This window comes from Camelina sativa, chromosome 16, assembly GCF_030686135.1.
Source record: "Camelina sativa cultivar CO46 ecotype springtype chromosome 16, ASM3068613v1".
NCBI classification, from domain to species: Eukaryota; Viridiplantae; Streptophyta; class Magnoliopsida; order Brassicales; family Brassicaceae; genus Camelina; species Camelina sativa.
The window spans coordinates 19,216,398-19,230,325 of record NC_141895.1 but is presented as its reverse complement, the minus strand read 5'-3'; the positions used below and the strand labels follow the sequence as shown (position 1 = coordinate 19,230,325).

The 13,928-nt window shown below is 32.6% G+C and overlaps 1 protein-coding gene and 1 non-coding gene across 2 annotated transcripts; one reads left to right on the top strand and one right to left on the bottom strand.

Annotated features, from left to right (window-relative positions):
• Positions 1 to 3,561: 3,561 nt before the first annotated feature.
• TRNAI-AAU (transfer RNA isoleucine (anticodon AAU)) lies at positions 3,562 to 3,635 on the bottom strand. Its single transcript has one exon. It is a non-coding gene; the product is annotated as a tRNA-Ile (tRNA).
• Positions 3,636 to 9,172: 5,537 nt separating this feature from the next.
• On the top strand, positions 9,173 to 13,518 carry LOC104750743 (floral homeotic protein APETALA 1-like). Its single transcript, XM_010472583.2, has 8 exons — positions 9,173 to 9,643; positions 11,038 to 11,116; positions 11,217 to 11,281; positions 11,386 to 11,485; positions 11,708 to 11,749; positions 11,848 to 11,889; positions 12,683 to 12,837; positions 13,287 to 13,518. The coding sequence occupies exons 1-8, from the start codon at positions 9,459 to 9,461 to the stop codon at positions 13,387 to 13,389; spliced, it is 771 nt and encodes a 256-aa protein (XP_010470885.1). The 5' UTR covers positions 9,173 to 9,458; the 3' UTR covers positions 13,390 to 13,518.
• The last annotated feature ends 410 nt before the right edge of the window (positions 13,519 to 13,928 follow it).

The window sequence follows — 13,928 nt, the reverse complement described above, 5'->3', positions numbered from 1 at the left end:
AAACATGTTGTTTCAATTAAAGAAAAAAAAACATAGTTTATTCTTACAAAATAAACTTTATTACCTAAACAAAAAGTATTTGTAAGATACTAAAAAAGTAAAAATTACTTTAATGCGGTCTAAATTATGTTTAATTTGAAACAGAGAGAATACAACTTTTGAAATTCAAGATTCTCACCAAATGCATAAGTTGCACACATATAAACCAACAAAAAAACAACAACGTCGCTTGATATACTTTACTTATTCAAATTAAAATGATACAGTTACAAATAAGAGATAGAGGAATTGAAGCCTCAAGGTCAACTAAGCCTTAGATAAGATACATGGCTAGGGTGAGTTTAATCTTAGGTCCGTCCATTAGCTTATACACCTTTCTTCAGGGGTGTGGAGGATGTCGAAGTGGTCGGGGAGGTCGAGGTCGTTGGGGTGGTCGGGGTCGTTGGCGTAGTTGGAGTGGTTGGTGTCGTTGGCGTTGTTGGTGTTTTTGGCGTGGCTGGGGTGTTTGGCGTGGTTGGGATGGGTGCTTTATTTGAGATAACTGGGATAACTGGAATAACTGGAATAACTGGGATAACCGGGATAACTGGGATGGTCGGGATGGCCGGGATGATCGAGATGGACGAGATGGCCGGGATGGCCGGGATGACCGAGATGGCCGGGATGGCCGGGATGGCCGGGATTGCCGGGATGGCCGGGATTGCCGGGATTGCCGGGATTGCCGGTATTGCCGGGATGGCCGGGATGGCCGGGATAGTGGAGATCGTTGGCAATAATCTGGCAGATGTGCTAGTGAAAACAAGGAGGTTGAGAGCAAGGAAGAGTGCAAAAGAGGTTCTTGGAGTCATTTGTTTGTCGAGTGGAAAAAGTAAAGAATTAGCTAGTAGCGTATTTACTATTTAGTATTCTTTAAGTGTAGTGGATATATTTGGCTAATATGTTTTGGCATTTATTTATAGGGTTTTTGCTGGACGAATGACGAAACTTTTATTCCTAAAACTATATATAATTTGTACTTTTATTCCTAAAACTTTTATTCCGTACTTAAAACTCTCTTCTTAACGTTACATATTAGCCAAATTAAGTTTTTTTTTTTTGAACACCTCGGAAGTCTTAATATACATATATAGTAATAAAATTTCACTTTCTTTATTGAGTTAGCGTTAGGTAAATATTCCCTTTTGTTTTTGGAATATGATTTTTTTATATACAAAAAATATATTATATATCAACTAAATCTTTTTCTTTTTGTTATAATATTTGAATATATTCAGAAATATTTAAATTAACTTTTACACATGTCAAAATCCTGTTAATGCCTAACTTTCAAAACTCAATTTTATATAATATATATATATATATGTATATGTAATTTTCTATAATATATGAATTTGAAATGTTATTCTCTATATATATGTTTGTTATACCCACAAAACCTATATATAGATAAAGAGATCTGCTTGTAAATATATATACATATTTAAAATTTCAATTAGTTCTATCTTATTTAAACTTAATTTTCAAAGTGTTCATCTTAATTTAGTTTTTGAAACAAGTTACCTAAATATTCATGAATCATGCACACTTTGAAGAAATCCAATACTATTAAACACCGTATTATTTCAATGAATTATATTTGTTATGAAATTCCAATTTTATGATTTTGGAATATAAAATAAGTTTTTTGACATTATTTCATAATATAATTTATTAATGTCAACTATTATTTTAAATTTAATATGTAAGTTTAAAGCTTTTTAATTGTTTAAACGAAGAAGATAATGTGACATATATATATATATATATATATCTTAATATATAAAGTTTTGTTTTAAAATTAGTCATTAACATGTTCATGACAAGACTCAAGTATATTTGATCATTTTCCAAAAAACAACGTGTGGACTTTTTTTTTACTAATTATGTTGTGTTATTTTCTTAACTATTTTAAATATTAGCTAAGATATAGATTTGATAATAGACATACTATTTTTGATATAAAGTTTTAGCTCTTAACTCTATTTCTTTCGGATGATGATCGTAAATATATGTGTCATCATCACTCCATTTTGTACTTTCCAAAAATATAGTGTAAAGTCGTTCCACAGATTCCGACAAGAAAATAAACTCTTCGTTTTTTTGTGCAAGAGGGAATAGAGTTATAGTCGAGATATTTCATGGTAGAAATGAGAGCCCGTATTAACTTACGTCGACCCCCTTAACAAGTTGGTTGAAATAAACGACATAATGTATTAATGTTTGTAGTGTCCGTTTATAACCGACGTTAGACACCTATATATGTATAAAGTATAAACAAAACCACGTTAGCACTTGTTTATTTTGTAGTGTTGTAATGTAATGTTGAGAGGCATTAAATACTTTTGATTTTGAAGATTGATAAGATAAGTGTGTATGAATGAACAAAGATATGGAAGGATTGGCTTTGAATTATTTACCACATTGGCTTTTGCCTTTTCCTATTTTTTTTTTTTGTTTTTGTTGTCATAAATAGATTGCCTCTTCGTGTTTGTTGCCTTTAACCAAACAAGATCCATCCACCCATTTTCACGATTGGACACGCAATAAATCATTATTTGGAATTATTAGTTTTTTCAAACAAATCTTATGATATTTTTTTACTTGTTTTTATTAAACGGAAAAATCTCAAAACGAATTCCAAACTAATTTTTCAACAGCCACAAAGTTCAGAGTTTTCTTGCTGTCAAAATTTTTTACATGTGTGACCAAGGTATAAAATGATAATTTTTTCTTAAATATACGTGATCCATAATCTATATAGATCTTAAGATCTATCTACATGAAGATTTCACATTTCAAGCAAGAATCACCAACCCACCAAGACTTGGTTTTCATGTGACCGTAAAAGTGTTGAACATTTGACTCATATATTATTTTGTTATTTGAAAAATTGGTCGTTTAAAAATTTCTACTATGTGGAACTGAATTTGGAGTTAAAAAACACTAGATGTTACAATATTCTATTTTTACTATTTATGCATAGAATAATTTTCAACTTACAAATACTTTTGTTATTTACAATCGATGATATTTTTTTTTAATTACTAAGATGTTCCAAACCTAAATCCGCACATCCTCTCAGATAAAGAATCAGAACATTTTATATAGTCCCCTTTCAAGCATTGTGACCTCTAGACTAACGAGCCATGACTTACATGAAAATTATATATATTTGGAATTAATTACCTGCCCACCACGACTTTGTTTCTCATACCTCACATTTTGGTTTTTGATAAGAGTTCCCTAACATTCAAATATATATTTCTTTTATTATCTAAAATTTGTGGAAGTGAATTTGTAGTTAAGTTAAAGTGTTGTTAAATAAAGCATTAGAAGAGATTACAAATATTTTTGTCTTTACTATTTTTAGCTCATGAACATTTTTGTTATTTGTTCACGCAAAAACTCTAGGAGAGAGAGACCACTGAATGGGAAAGAAACAAATATTGATTGATGTGTAGGAGTAGGATAAAAAGAGAGTAGGAAGTTGGAACGACGTTGTCCAAAAATTAAATGAAAAAGTGGCCTATACAGGGATCGAACCTGTGACCTTCGCGTTATTAGCACGACGCTCTAACCAACTGAGCTAATAGGCCTTTTGAAAAAAAGCTAATGAGAAAATTACTTATTCGAAACGTATTGGCTTTGATCGTCAGCTTCATGGGCCTTGACATACAATTTGGGGCAAAACTATCCAAAGCCTCTCACAGACCTAAATTTGAACAATACTATATTTTTTTGGGTACGTTGAGAAAATCTAGGAAACTAACAACTTTTCTGTTTTTTTTGTTACCTAACGAGACCATTTGCTTTATTTCAAGTTCTAAGCCTGTAAGGAAAGAGAGATCTGAAAATGAAATATAGAGGTTTTGTGGTGTAAGTGCAACAAGAAGGATATATATTGAACGTGGTGGTTAGAAGATAGCGTCAACACAGATGCTGTGTATACATCACATTCATATGTACTTCTCTTTATTATTTTTTTAATTTTTGCACACCATCATATGTACTTCTCTTATGTGTGATTTTGTTCAATGCAATTTAAATACTAATACAATTTTTTCTTAAAATTGAAAAAAAAATGTTTGTTTCTGTAAGGAAAAAGATTTTAAAAAAAAACTGATAAGGATTTCAAAAGTAAATCTCAACTAATACGAAATCCATTAGAAATTACCTCTTTCATTATAACATTTACTTATCTGTTTTACGAATTGTTAAGGTTTCGGTATAATTTATGAAATTTTTATATGTTGTGATCTTTCTAATTAAAGATACATATGCATATATACATGTACATGTAGCTGTGTATGTATCCAATGGTGGGGTTAAATGTTAATGATGTGTACATTAATTGGACATTTGATGTGGCTGGATTGGACCCAACTTGCTCTATGATAGAGACCTAACTAAGACACCTTTGCTCTTCATTCATTTCTCCCGTATACATAATTGAATTAACTGTACATATGTTCACAACAAGCGATCTTGCTATATATATTTGAAAATAATAGAGATTAATATTTTAATATGGTCTTCTGTTGAACCAAAAAAAAAAAAAGAAAAAAATCTGATTCGAACGTAAAAAATAAAAATAAATAAACAGTCGATCCTCTAATAACTATTTGTTTGAAAAATAAACGAACCTCTTCTTTAATTTTATTTATTTTTAAAACCGCTTGCAAGTTGGATTATATATCCAGATAAATTGTTCATTATATAAAAGACTCGCTATCCTCCTTATACTGAAAATTTATGCTAATTGTAGATTATAGATGTTAATTCTTATTTATTTAGCATTCGGATGTTGAGTTTAAATCCAATATGTAAAAATTGAATTATAAAAAAAAATTTGCGTCACCGTGATACAAAGCAACCTCACAAGTCACGACTCTCGTGACTAGCTATAAAGATCTCTCATTAATAAATCTCCTTGCCTGTTTTTTTTTTCTCGAGTTGGACACACACGTCGATCGATCGAAGAATATTCGTGGCCTCTTGGGATCTGCCTCAAAGCGACTATGTATGCTTTTCTGTGTTCTATATATTTTCTAAAACCACTTCGAATGATGACTAATATCTGGGAATTGGGACACTAATGAAGATAGAGCTTATTACGTCCTTCTAACGAGAAGTAATCATTTTTAGTATTGAAGAATCTAAGATACCGTTAAGTGGATCGAGATATTAATGTATCTTTAACATGTACGTTTACATCGAATAATAAAATGAAAGGAAGTAGAAAAAGGATATTTAATGGGGGAAAAAAGAAGGGTGGAGATGTAACAAAGGCGAAGATAATGGATATTATTGGGATGTTGTCTTCAAGGCCACGAGCTTAGATTCTTTTAGTTTTGCTCAGTTTGTTTTGTTTCTACTTTTCCTTTTGCTGCTTACTACTTTTGCTCATGATCTACCATACATATATATGGTATACTATCTTATAACTTATGTATCTTTTCAAACCTCAGGACGTAAATGTTTAAATTTGGTTATGTAACCACGACCATTTCAAGTATCTATGGTCATACCATACCAGTTTTAATAATATAACTGCTACGAAGAATATACATATGATATCTATATTATAGTTCGAGATTAAAATACAATTCACACCTTTTACGCATATATAGTTCATGTGGTACTTAGTATTAATACTTTTGGAATAGTTTTTCACAAGATTACACTTTTTTGTTTGTATTATTCTAAATTTAGTATGATTTTTTTTGATGAGACAATGATTACGTAAGTATTAGTTCAGCTCTGTCTTAAACAAATATGAGACCTCTGTCAAATTTTTAAAAAACCTAAAAACCTTTAATAAATTTTTTTTTTGAAAAAATTGGACCCTTTTGCTTAAAGAAAATTTTTAATATTTGGGATGGACCCATGTCATTTGCCTACTCTACCATGGGGTAGAGACGGCCTTGCATTAGTTGTAAAGGATGTCTTAATCTGAAAAATATAAGATAATTCAAATTAAAAAAATTGTTTTTTTTTTAATTTTTTGACAAGAGCAATCAATCAATTAGTCTTCAGTCAGAGATATTTAAAGTAATCAACTAAAACAGGAACACTTTACTAAGGGCATCTTTAAAGGGACAACTTTTTTTGGTGTTCTTAGACTAGATATATTAGGAAAATAATGTAAGATCAGTAGTTAAGATCTTTTGTTAAAAAGTTAGTTATTGTGAGAACATGTTTAAAATCATAAGATTTAATAATATAATATTCTTAAATCAATGGTCATTTCTTATATAAACTCATGTGAACTTTGGTCATTTCTCATATAAACTCATGTGAACTTTAAAACTACAATCCAAATACCAAAGCCTAATCTAATTTACTTAAACAAGATAAATACCACTAGCAATACAATCATACCGAAGCAACCAAGAACTACAAATTCAGGGGCCATTTGACACAATGGTTTCTTCTCTCGTGACTCAGTAACCACCCTCTCCAGGTTCACCAACCTCTGATCTGAATGGTTTTGTTGGTCCTTGAGCTGGATCAGTTGGTCCTTGAGCTGGATCAGTTGTGTCTCATAATCAGGAATTGGTTGAGCTTCACGGCTCCACAGACTTGTGAATCCAATCTTAGTTGATGGTTGCGGAGGATAGTAACAGGTCTCAGCCTCCTCTTCTGAATCGAAACTATAGTCTAATGGACTGTTTATACCATAGTCGTATAAAGAGTCCATGACTTGTTCAACCTGAAACCGAAACACATATATAAGTTTCCAAATACTATATAACAATGGAAACAAACATTCGAGTATTCATTAAAAACATAAGAAACATAGGATTATACCATAGTTAAAACAAACATTTAAAGTGCATAAAAAACATAGCAAACAAGCATAGTTAAAACAAACATTCGAGATTCATTAAAAACATAGGACAACATAGTTAAAACAAACATAAACTACAACGGACATTACCCAACACTTATTAACAAGCCACTACAATCAAATAAAAACTGTGAATATACACTTACACTACTACCTAAACCACAACACCACTCAAATCATCCAAGTTTTAAGACTAGTGAAACCTAAATAGCAAAACTACAATCACAACTAATACGAGAACATGACAAGATGATAAAAGGTTAGATGCGGACACTAACTAAAATCATCCGATTTGAGATTAACAAGCCACAATTAAGTGACACTTAATTCACAACAACTCAATTACAAGAAATAAACCTAATCAAACATCAGAGATTAACATGCAACAATCACAAAACTGTGAATATACACTTACCTTGTGATTTACCTTTTACTTTCGAGTAATGCAGGTTTGTTGATGGATATCCGATTTAATTTCCCCTGGTTAACCTCAACTACAAGCCTCATAAATAAATGAAACAAAGGAGATGAGATACTGACAGATGAGACGAAACTCTAATACATTATACTAAATCGAAACCTAATTGAGAGATTTCAAGACCCTAAATCGATGAAACATCGATGAAACAAAGGAGATGAGATTACCTTGTCTATATCGCCGGAGATGAGATTTGCGAGCTAGAGGAGACAGAGGAGACGAGGAGATCTCTTGAGCTTGGCGAGACAGAGGAGACAGAGGAGACAGAGGAGACGAGGAGATCGCTTAACTTGCGAGACAGAGAAGACAGAGGCGAAATTGCCTCTCGATTTTGGTGTTTTAATGGCCGGAAAACACACCTTAATCGGAGAAGATGGTGCATATGCAAGCTATCGTCGTTTCGCCGTTTGGGAGAGAACAAGAAAAACCTAGCAGCCACAATATCGAAGAAATGAAAAATGAAACGATCTCTCTGTTGCAAAAAAAATTGTTTCCAATGAGACAACGCCACGTCACACAAGAACAAACCCAAAAACTGATCTAGATTAAGATCCATAAACCAGTTCTAAGTCCACTATTACAATATTTTCTTTTTAAAAAGGCCTTAGAACACCCTCATAGTTGTGCCGAGAAAGATGGCCTAACAAAGAAATTATGAAATGTGGGTCCAGCTTTCACTTAATTATAATGGGTTTTATTCGTTTGGTTGACGCAGGTACCTGCGGCTGCGGCAGACGCAGGTACGTTTGTTCGTTTACTTGCCGCAAGTACCTGCGTCAAGACGCTGCAGCAAACGTTGCGACCTGCGTATAACATTTTTAAACATTGTTTCGATTTAGCGGTTAAAAACGTAAACGCAGCCGCTACCGCTGCCGCATGCGTCAACCAAACGAACAAACACATTGTTATCTAAAGCTAATGCCTACCTATGTATGCCTTAAGAAACTGCCGGATTTGTTTGTTTTTTTCCTTACTACTGAAGATCTCAAAAGAGAAAACTATTAGGACTGAAATTCATTGGCAAAAGAAGTGTTGCAGCAAATTGAACCAAGTTTTTCATAAAACATGCCGGCACAAAGATTTTATGTTGTTTATCATTGTATGAACTGACATCAAATAATGTATGTATGGATTATTTGCAAAGCGAAGTTATTTGTAACTTACCACAAACTTGAGTTTAACTAGCAAGTAGCAACAAAGCACATACTTTGTCCTGATTATCAAAAGCTTAATTAGTATAGACAACACTGAACAAATTAATCTTTACAAAATACTTTATCGGCCGGGCTTGAATACTTACTATTATTCTTCTTCTTCTTCGTCCTCTTTTTCTCCTTAAATCCTGCGTACAAATCCGTCGACGCAATACATTACACAGTTGTCAATTTGGTTCTCAGCTCTAAAAACATCTAGCTATTGCTAAAAAAAAAAGGTCTATTTGTACTACACTGTTACAGCTGAGAACATTAAATATATAAATAAACAAATTTGATAAAACAAAGGGTTCTCACGTTATTCCAAAAGAATAGTGTATAGGAAATTTTGATAAAAAGGAAAATAAATAGATATTTTTGTTGGTTCAGATTATGTTTCGTAGATCTACAGGGAAATCTCCGCCGTCAATGCAAAGTGAAGGTGACACTTGGGGAAGGACCAGTGGTCCGTACAATATTACTTCTACCTCTGACCAGTGATCTCTTCACGAGACGTCGATAATCAAATTTTTATTGTATATCTATTTGTCCGAAAATTTTGGTAAAAAAAATAAATATGGACCCGACAACAATAGTACAAAATTCACCAATGAGAAATCGACACGCAAATCCTTAAGAAACCACTATGGTTTTTGCAAACAAGAGAAACCAGCTTTAGCTTTTTCCCTAAAACCACTCTTACCCAAATCTCTCCATAAATAAAGATCCCGAGGCTCAAACACAAGTCTTCTTATAAAGGAAAGAAAGAAAAACTTTCCTAATTGGATCATATCAAAGTCTGAGCTCTTCTATTATCTCTCTCTTGTAGTTTCTTCTTAGGGGTCTTTGTTTTGTTTGGTTCTTTTAGAGTAAGAAGTTTCTTAAAAAAGGATCAAAAATGGGAAGGGGTAGGGTTCAATTGAAGAGGATAGAGAACAAGATCAATAGACAAGTGACATTCTCGAAAAGAAGAGCTGGTCTTTTGAAGAAAGCTCATGAGATCTCTGTTCTCTGTGATGCTGAAGTTGCCCTTGTTGTCTTCTCTCATAAGGGGAAACTCTTCGAATACTCCACTGATTCTTGGTAACCTCAATTAACTCTTTCCTTTTTTAACAAAAATCTTTTAATTGACACTATTTTATCCCCTTTTGTTTGTCCCTTAAATTGACACTACTTGATTTGCCCTAATTATTTAGCTACTGCTTTGTATTTTCTAGGGCTTGACTTCGATCAGATTTGTAAATGTTTAGTACTAACTTCTTTGCATTTGTATACAACTATAAATCAAAAGATCAAAAGTTGAAGGCTGGGAGAAGTAAACCCTAGCAAGAACTATAGTAATTACCCTTGATATTTATGTGCTTATATGCATAATTTCTTCAAATATGAGAGCATGTAGAAGGATGTAAATTCATTCTTTAATGAGCTTAGGGTTCCCCTAGCCATGTCTTTCAAAAATTTATAGATCTAAGATTAATTTGATGCCATAGTAAGAAAAGAAAATGTCTATTAGTGTCGCCCCACGCTCTTAGGCTAATAAATTCGATTATTAGATGTAATGTTGCTTCTTTTTTTTTCAATTTTTACCACGGATTACGATCAAACGAAACGAGAATAATAAAATTATAGCTAGAAATATAAGGATCTCAAATCGAGATAAATACAATATATAAGAATGAATGGTTTAACGTACGAACTAGAGTTTTTTTATGCCTTAAACGGATTTTGTTAATTCTGGCAGCTGTGTCTTCAAAATTGCTTTTGCAAATCTAAGCAAAGCAAATGTTTAATTTTCACTCGGCGCTTAGGAATAATGTACTCGTAATATAAATATATGTAGTATTAGATTTAAACTGAAGTGTAGCTTTTTTTTATACATATTTGAATTAGATTAAAAAAAAAACTGAAATAAAGATGTCAAATCTGAGTAGAGAGTCTTTGACCTCTGGGGATCCATAAAAAGAAGTAACTCAATCCTAAAATCGGCTTCTTACCGATGGTCAAAATTAGCTCCAACAGGCAACAGCTGTTCTGCGTTTTTTTTTTTTATGAATATTATTCTTGTTCCGAAGAAAATGATATATTGACCAGATTATAATATATTGTACAATAATGTGTGTTCTAACTTCTAACCCAAGGGGTTCTAACAAGATTCCTGTACAGTGTTATAAACCTCAGTTAGAACTCTAAGCTAAAGGCATAGGGTTAATTATGGTTCTTACGGTTTTTAATAGAAATTGGTACAGGGTTTGAATAATTTGATATAGGAAATCCTGGTTTAGGCATAAAACTATCACTGATACCTAGCTAGATTTACCCTCAAAGGCCCAAACGTCATGAAAACACGAGCGTCGTACATGATTTACTTACTTTTCGTATATAACTATGCATAGATAAATGTGTATAATCTATAAATATGATAATAATTTAGTGGTTGATGGCATATATGAAGCTACCTAATTCTGTGAATTGAACAGTATGGAGAAGATACTTGAACGCTATGAGAGGTACTCTTACGCCGAGAGACAGCTTATTGCACCTGAGTCCGACGTCAATGTATATCAACGTCTCTCCTTTTAACTCACATAAATATATAATATTAATGTATATTTGTAGTGTTAATGAATTCTATTTGTATAAAACTTGTGATACGCAGACGAACTGGTCGATGGAGTATAACAGGCTTAAGGCTAAGATTGAGCTTTTGGAGAGAAACCAGAGGTACACACGTACACTCCACACATTTTAAGGCACAAATGAATGTAAAAAATTAAAACTGGTGGCATTAATGTGAATTAAAATGCATGAACGCTATGCAAATTCAGGCATTATCTTGGTGAAGACTTGCAAGCAATGAGCCCTAAGGAGCTCCAGAATCTGGAGCAGCAGCTTGACACTGCTCTTAAGCACATCCGCTCTAGAAAAGTATTGCCTTCTCCTATTTCGTTGAACATATCTATATAACTTAAAAATGTACAAGTGTTAATTATTATATGTGAATATTCAAATACATATGTATGCGTACATAATCAATATCACGTTGGTATAAGTATGCCTAGAGAGGTTTGTTCAAATGATGAATTACGTTGTGTTTAAGACTCCTGTCACCAAAGTAATGGTTTGCTAATGTAATCTGTGTGTTTGCAGAACCAACTTATGTACGAGTCCATCAATGAGCTCCAAAGAAAGGTATGCAAAAACCCTATCAAATGTATGTCTTATAGAGAAACTACTCATAAGAAACGTATAGGGAATTTTAACAATCGTGCCGTTTCGGAAATGTACAGGAGAAGGCCATACAGGAACAAAACAGCATGCTTTCCAAACAGGTAACACGTGTCATCATTTATCTTTCATCAACATGTTTTCCCGTTGCATTACTGTTACCTTCCACTGTTTTACTCCACACTTCCAGCGAAGCTATACCTACAAGATCTTCATATCTCCCACTTAACTTAACTTCGGCACCATTAAAGAAAAATAAAAAAATTGAAAAATGTTTGTAGTTTATTTATATAAGCCTAGATGTTGTCTATTGATTGCTATAATCATCAACCTGTACGTAGATGGCCTTTGTCCGTTTAGTGTTAAGGTTGTCTCTCGGATTGAAAATATACATTTGAATTTTGAAATGTCGTCCCATCATTCTACTTAGGTCATCTACATATAATTTATCTGCATATAGACTCCTACTACTTTTAATTAATAATATATAGGTATATATATATATATATATATGTTTACACTTATATAAGTGTTCATTGCATGATGCAATTGTGCAGAGAATTATTTGTAAATTGAGATGTAACGTAAATATGTTTGCTAATCTATTTATGAGAATGTAGACACTACTCCAAATTTGAAAAATATATATACTTATGTAAGAGTGTTTTTTTTTTTGTTTTTTTTGTTTTGGAAAGAGGTTATCTAAGAGTTCATTGCATGAGTGCAACCGTGTAGAGAATTCATTCAATGTAATAACGATCGGAAATTGATAATGATTATATAATTACATACATTCATAAAAAAATATGTGCACAGAATTATTTGTAAATTGACATGTAATGTAATTATGTTTGGAAAGTGGTAAGAAATTGTATTGTGAAACCTGAAAATTGGCAGATCAAGGAGAGGGAAAAGATTCTTAGGGCTAAACAAGAGCAGTGGGATCAGCAGAATCATGGCCACAATATGCCTCCCCCTCCACCACCGCAGCAGCACCAAGTCCAGCATCCTTACATGCTTTCTCATCAGCCATCTCCTTTTCTCAACATGGGGTAACTGGGTTTTACTATTTCTCTCTTGTTTTCAAGTATTACATTTAACCAGATATGCTATGCAAGCTAGTTACGTGTTGTAAGTTATAGTTTCTGTGTTCGAAGTTTAAGTTGAGTAGATATACATGATCTTGAATTTAGAGCTTTACTGAGAAACATTGCGTAGGTTAATGCAATGGTCGCCAAACGAAATTATACAGTACGTGTGTAGTGGAAAAGGTAAATGTAATGGTTGCCAAAAGCCTAAGAAACAATTGCGATCAGCTCGTTTTTTGTTGTTGCTGTTGGTTTATGTGTTTTTAGTAAAATAAGAGTTTGTTAGGTAAATGAACTTATTTCTTTTACACTTTAAAGTGGACTTTAAATTTAAAAAAAATCTTTATTGTACGATGAAACATGAATTTTTTATACCCTTTCATTCATATCATCTTGTACGATTGTGAATGCAGTGGTCTGTATCAAGAAGAAGATCCAATGGCAATGAGGAGGAACGATCTTGATCTGACTCTTGAACCCGTTTACAACTGCAACCTTGGCTGCTTCGCAGCATGAAGCATTTCCATAAATATAATTTTATAATCGTCAACAATAAAAACAATTAGCCACATAGATATAAATTAGTGGCTAGCTAGGTTCTTTTCATCCACTAATTAATATATTCTGGCAAGTCCCATTTTCTTATATCATCATCATCATCATCATCATATATATATATATATATATATATATATATATATATATAAATTAGCTCGCTCCGTTTTCTTTCTAATTTTCTTAAGTTTTTTTTTTGCTTCAACATGAGGCAAAATTGTAATATATATATTCGAAGGTCGGAGCGAATGAACGAGAACTTAATTGATCGGACCTTTTCTATTTATGAATTTTTGTTGGATTAAAATTAGAAGTGGCAAAAGTGCTCGTTATTACACCGAGCCAACTTTAGTGTTTGGGTCCTATAAACGCAAACCAAAATCGAATCCATTAATGTTTAACTAGTTGTGGACTAACCGAAAGCTGCGATTTAGTCTGGAAGGAAAAATAAACCAATAAGGCAATAACTGTGATTTAATCTATTTGTCCTAGTCCTAGAT

Bases quoted from the DNA above. Each gene is read 5' to 3' on its own strand.
- LOC104750743 (XM_010472583.2), top strand. From the start codon at position 9,459: ATGGGAAGGGGTAGGGTTCAATTGAAGAGGATAGAGAACAAGATCAAT. The intron at 11,117-11,216 runs GTATATCAACGT...TGTGATACGCAG, and splicing joins CACCTGAGTCCGACGTCAAT to ACGAACTGGTCGATGGAGTA. The intron at 11,486-11,707 runs GTATTGCCTTCT...GTGTGTTTGCAG, and splicing joins AGCACATCCGCTCTAGAAAA to AACCAACTTATGTACGAGTC.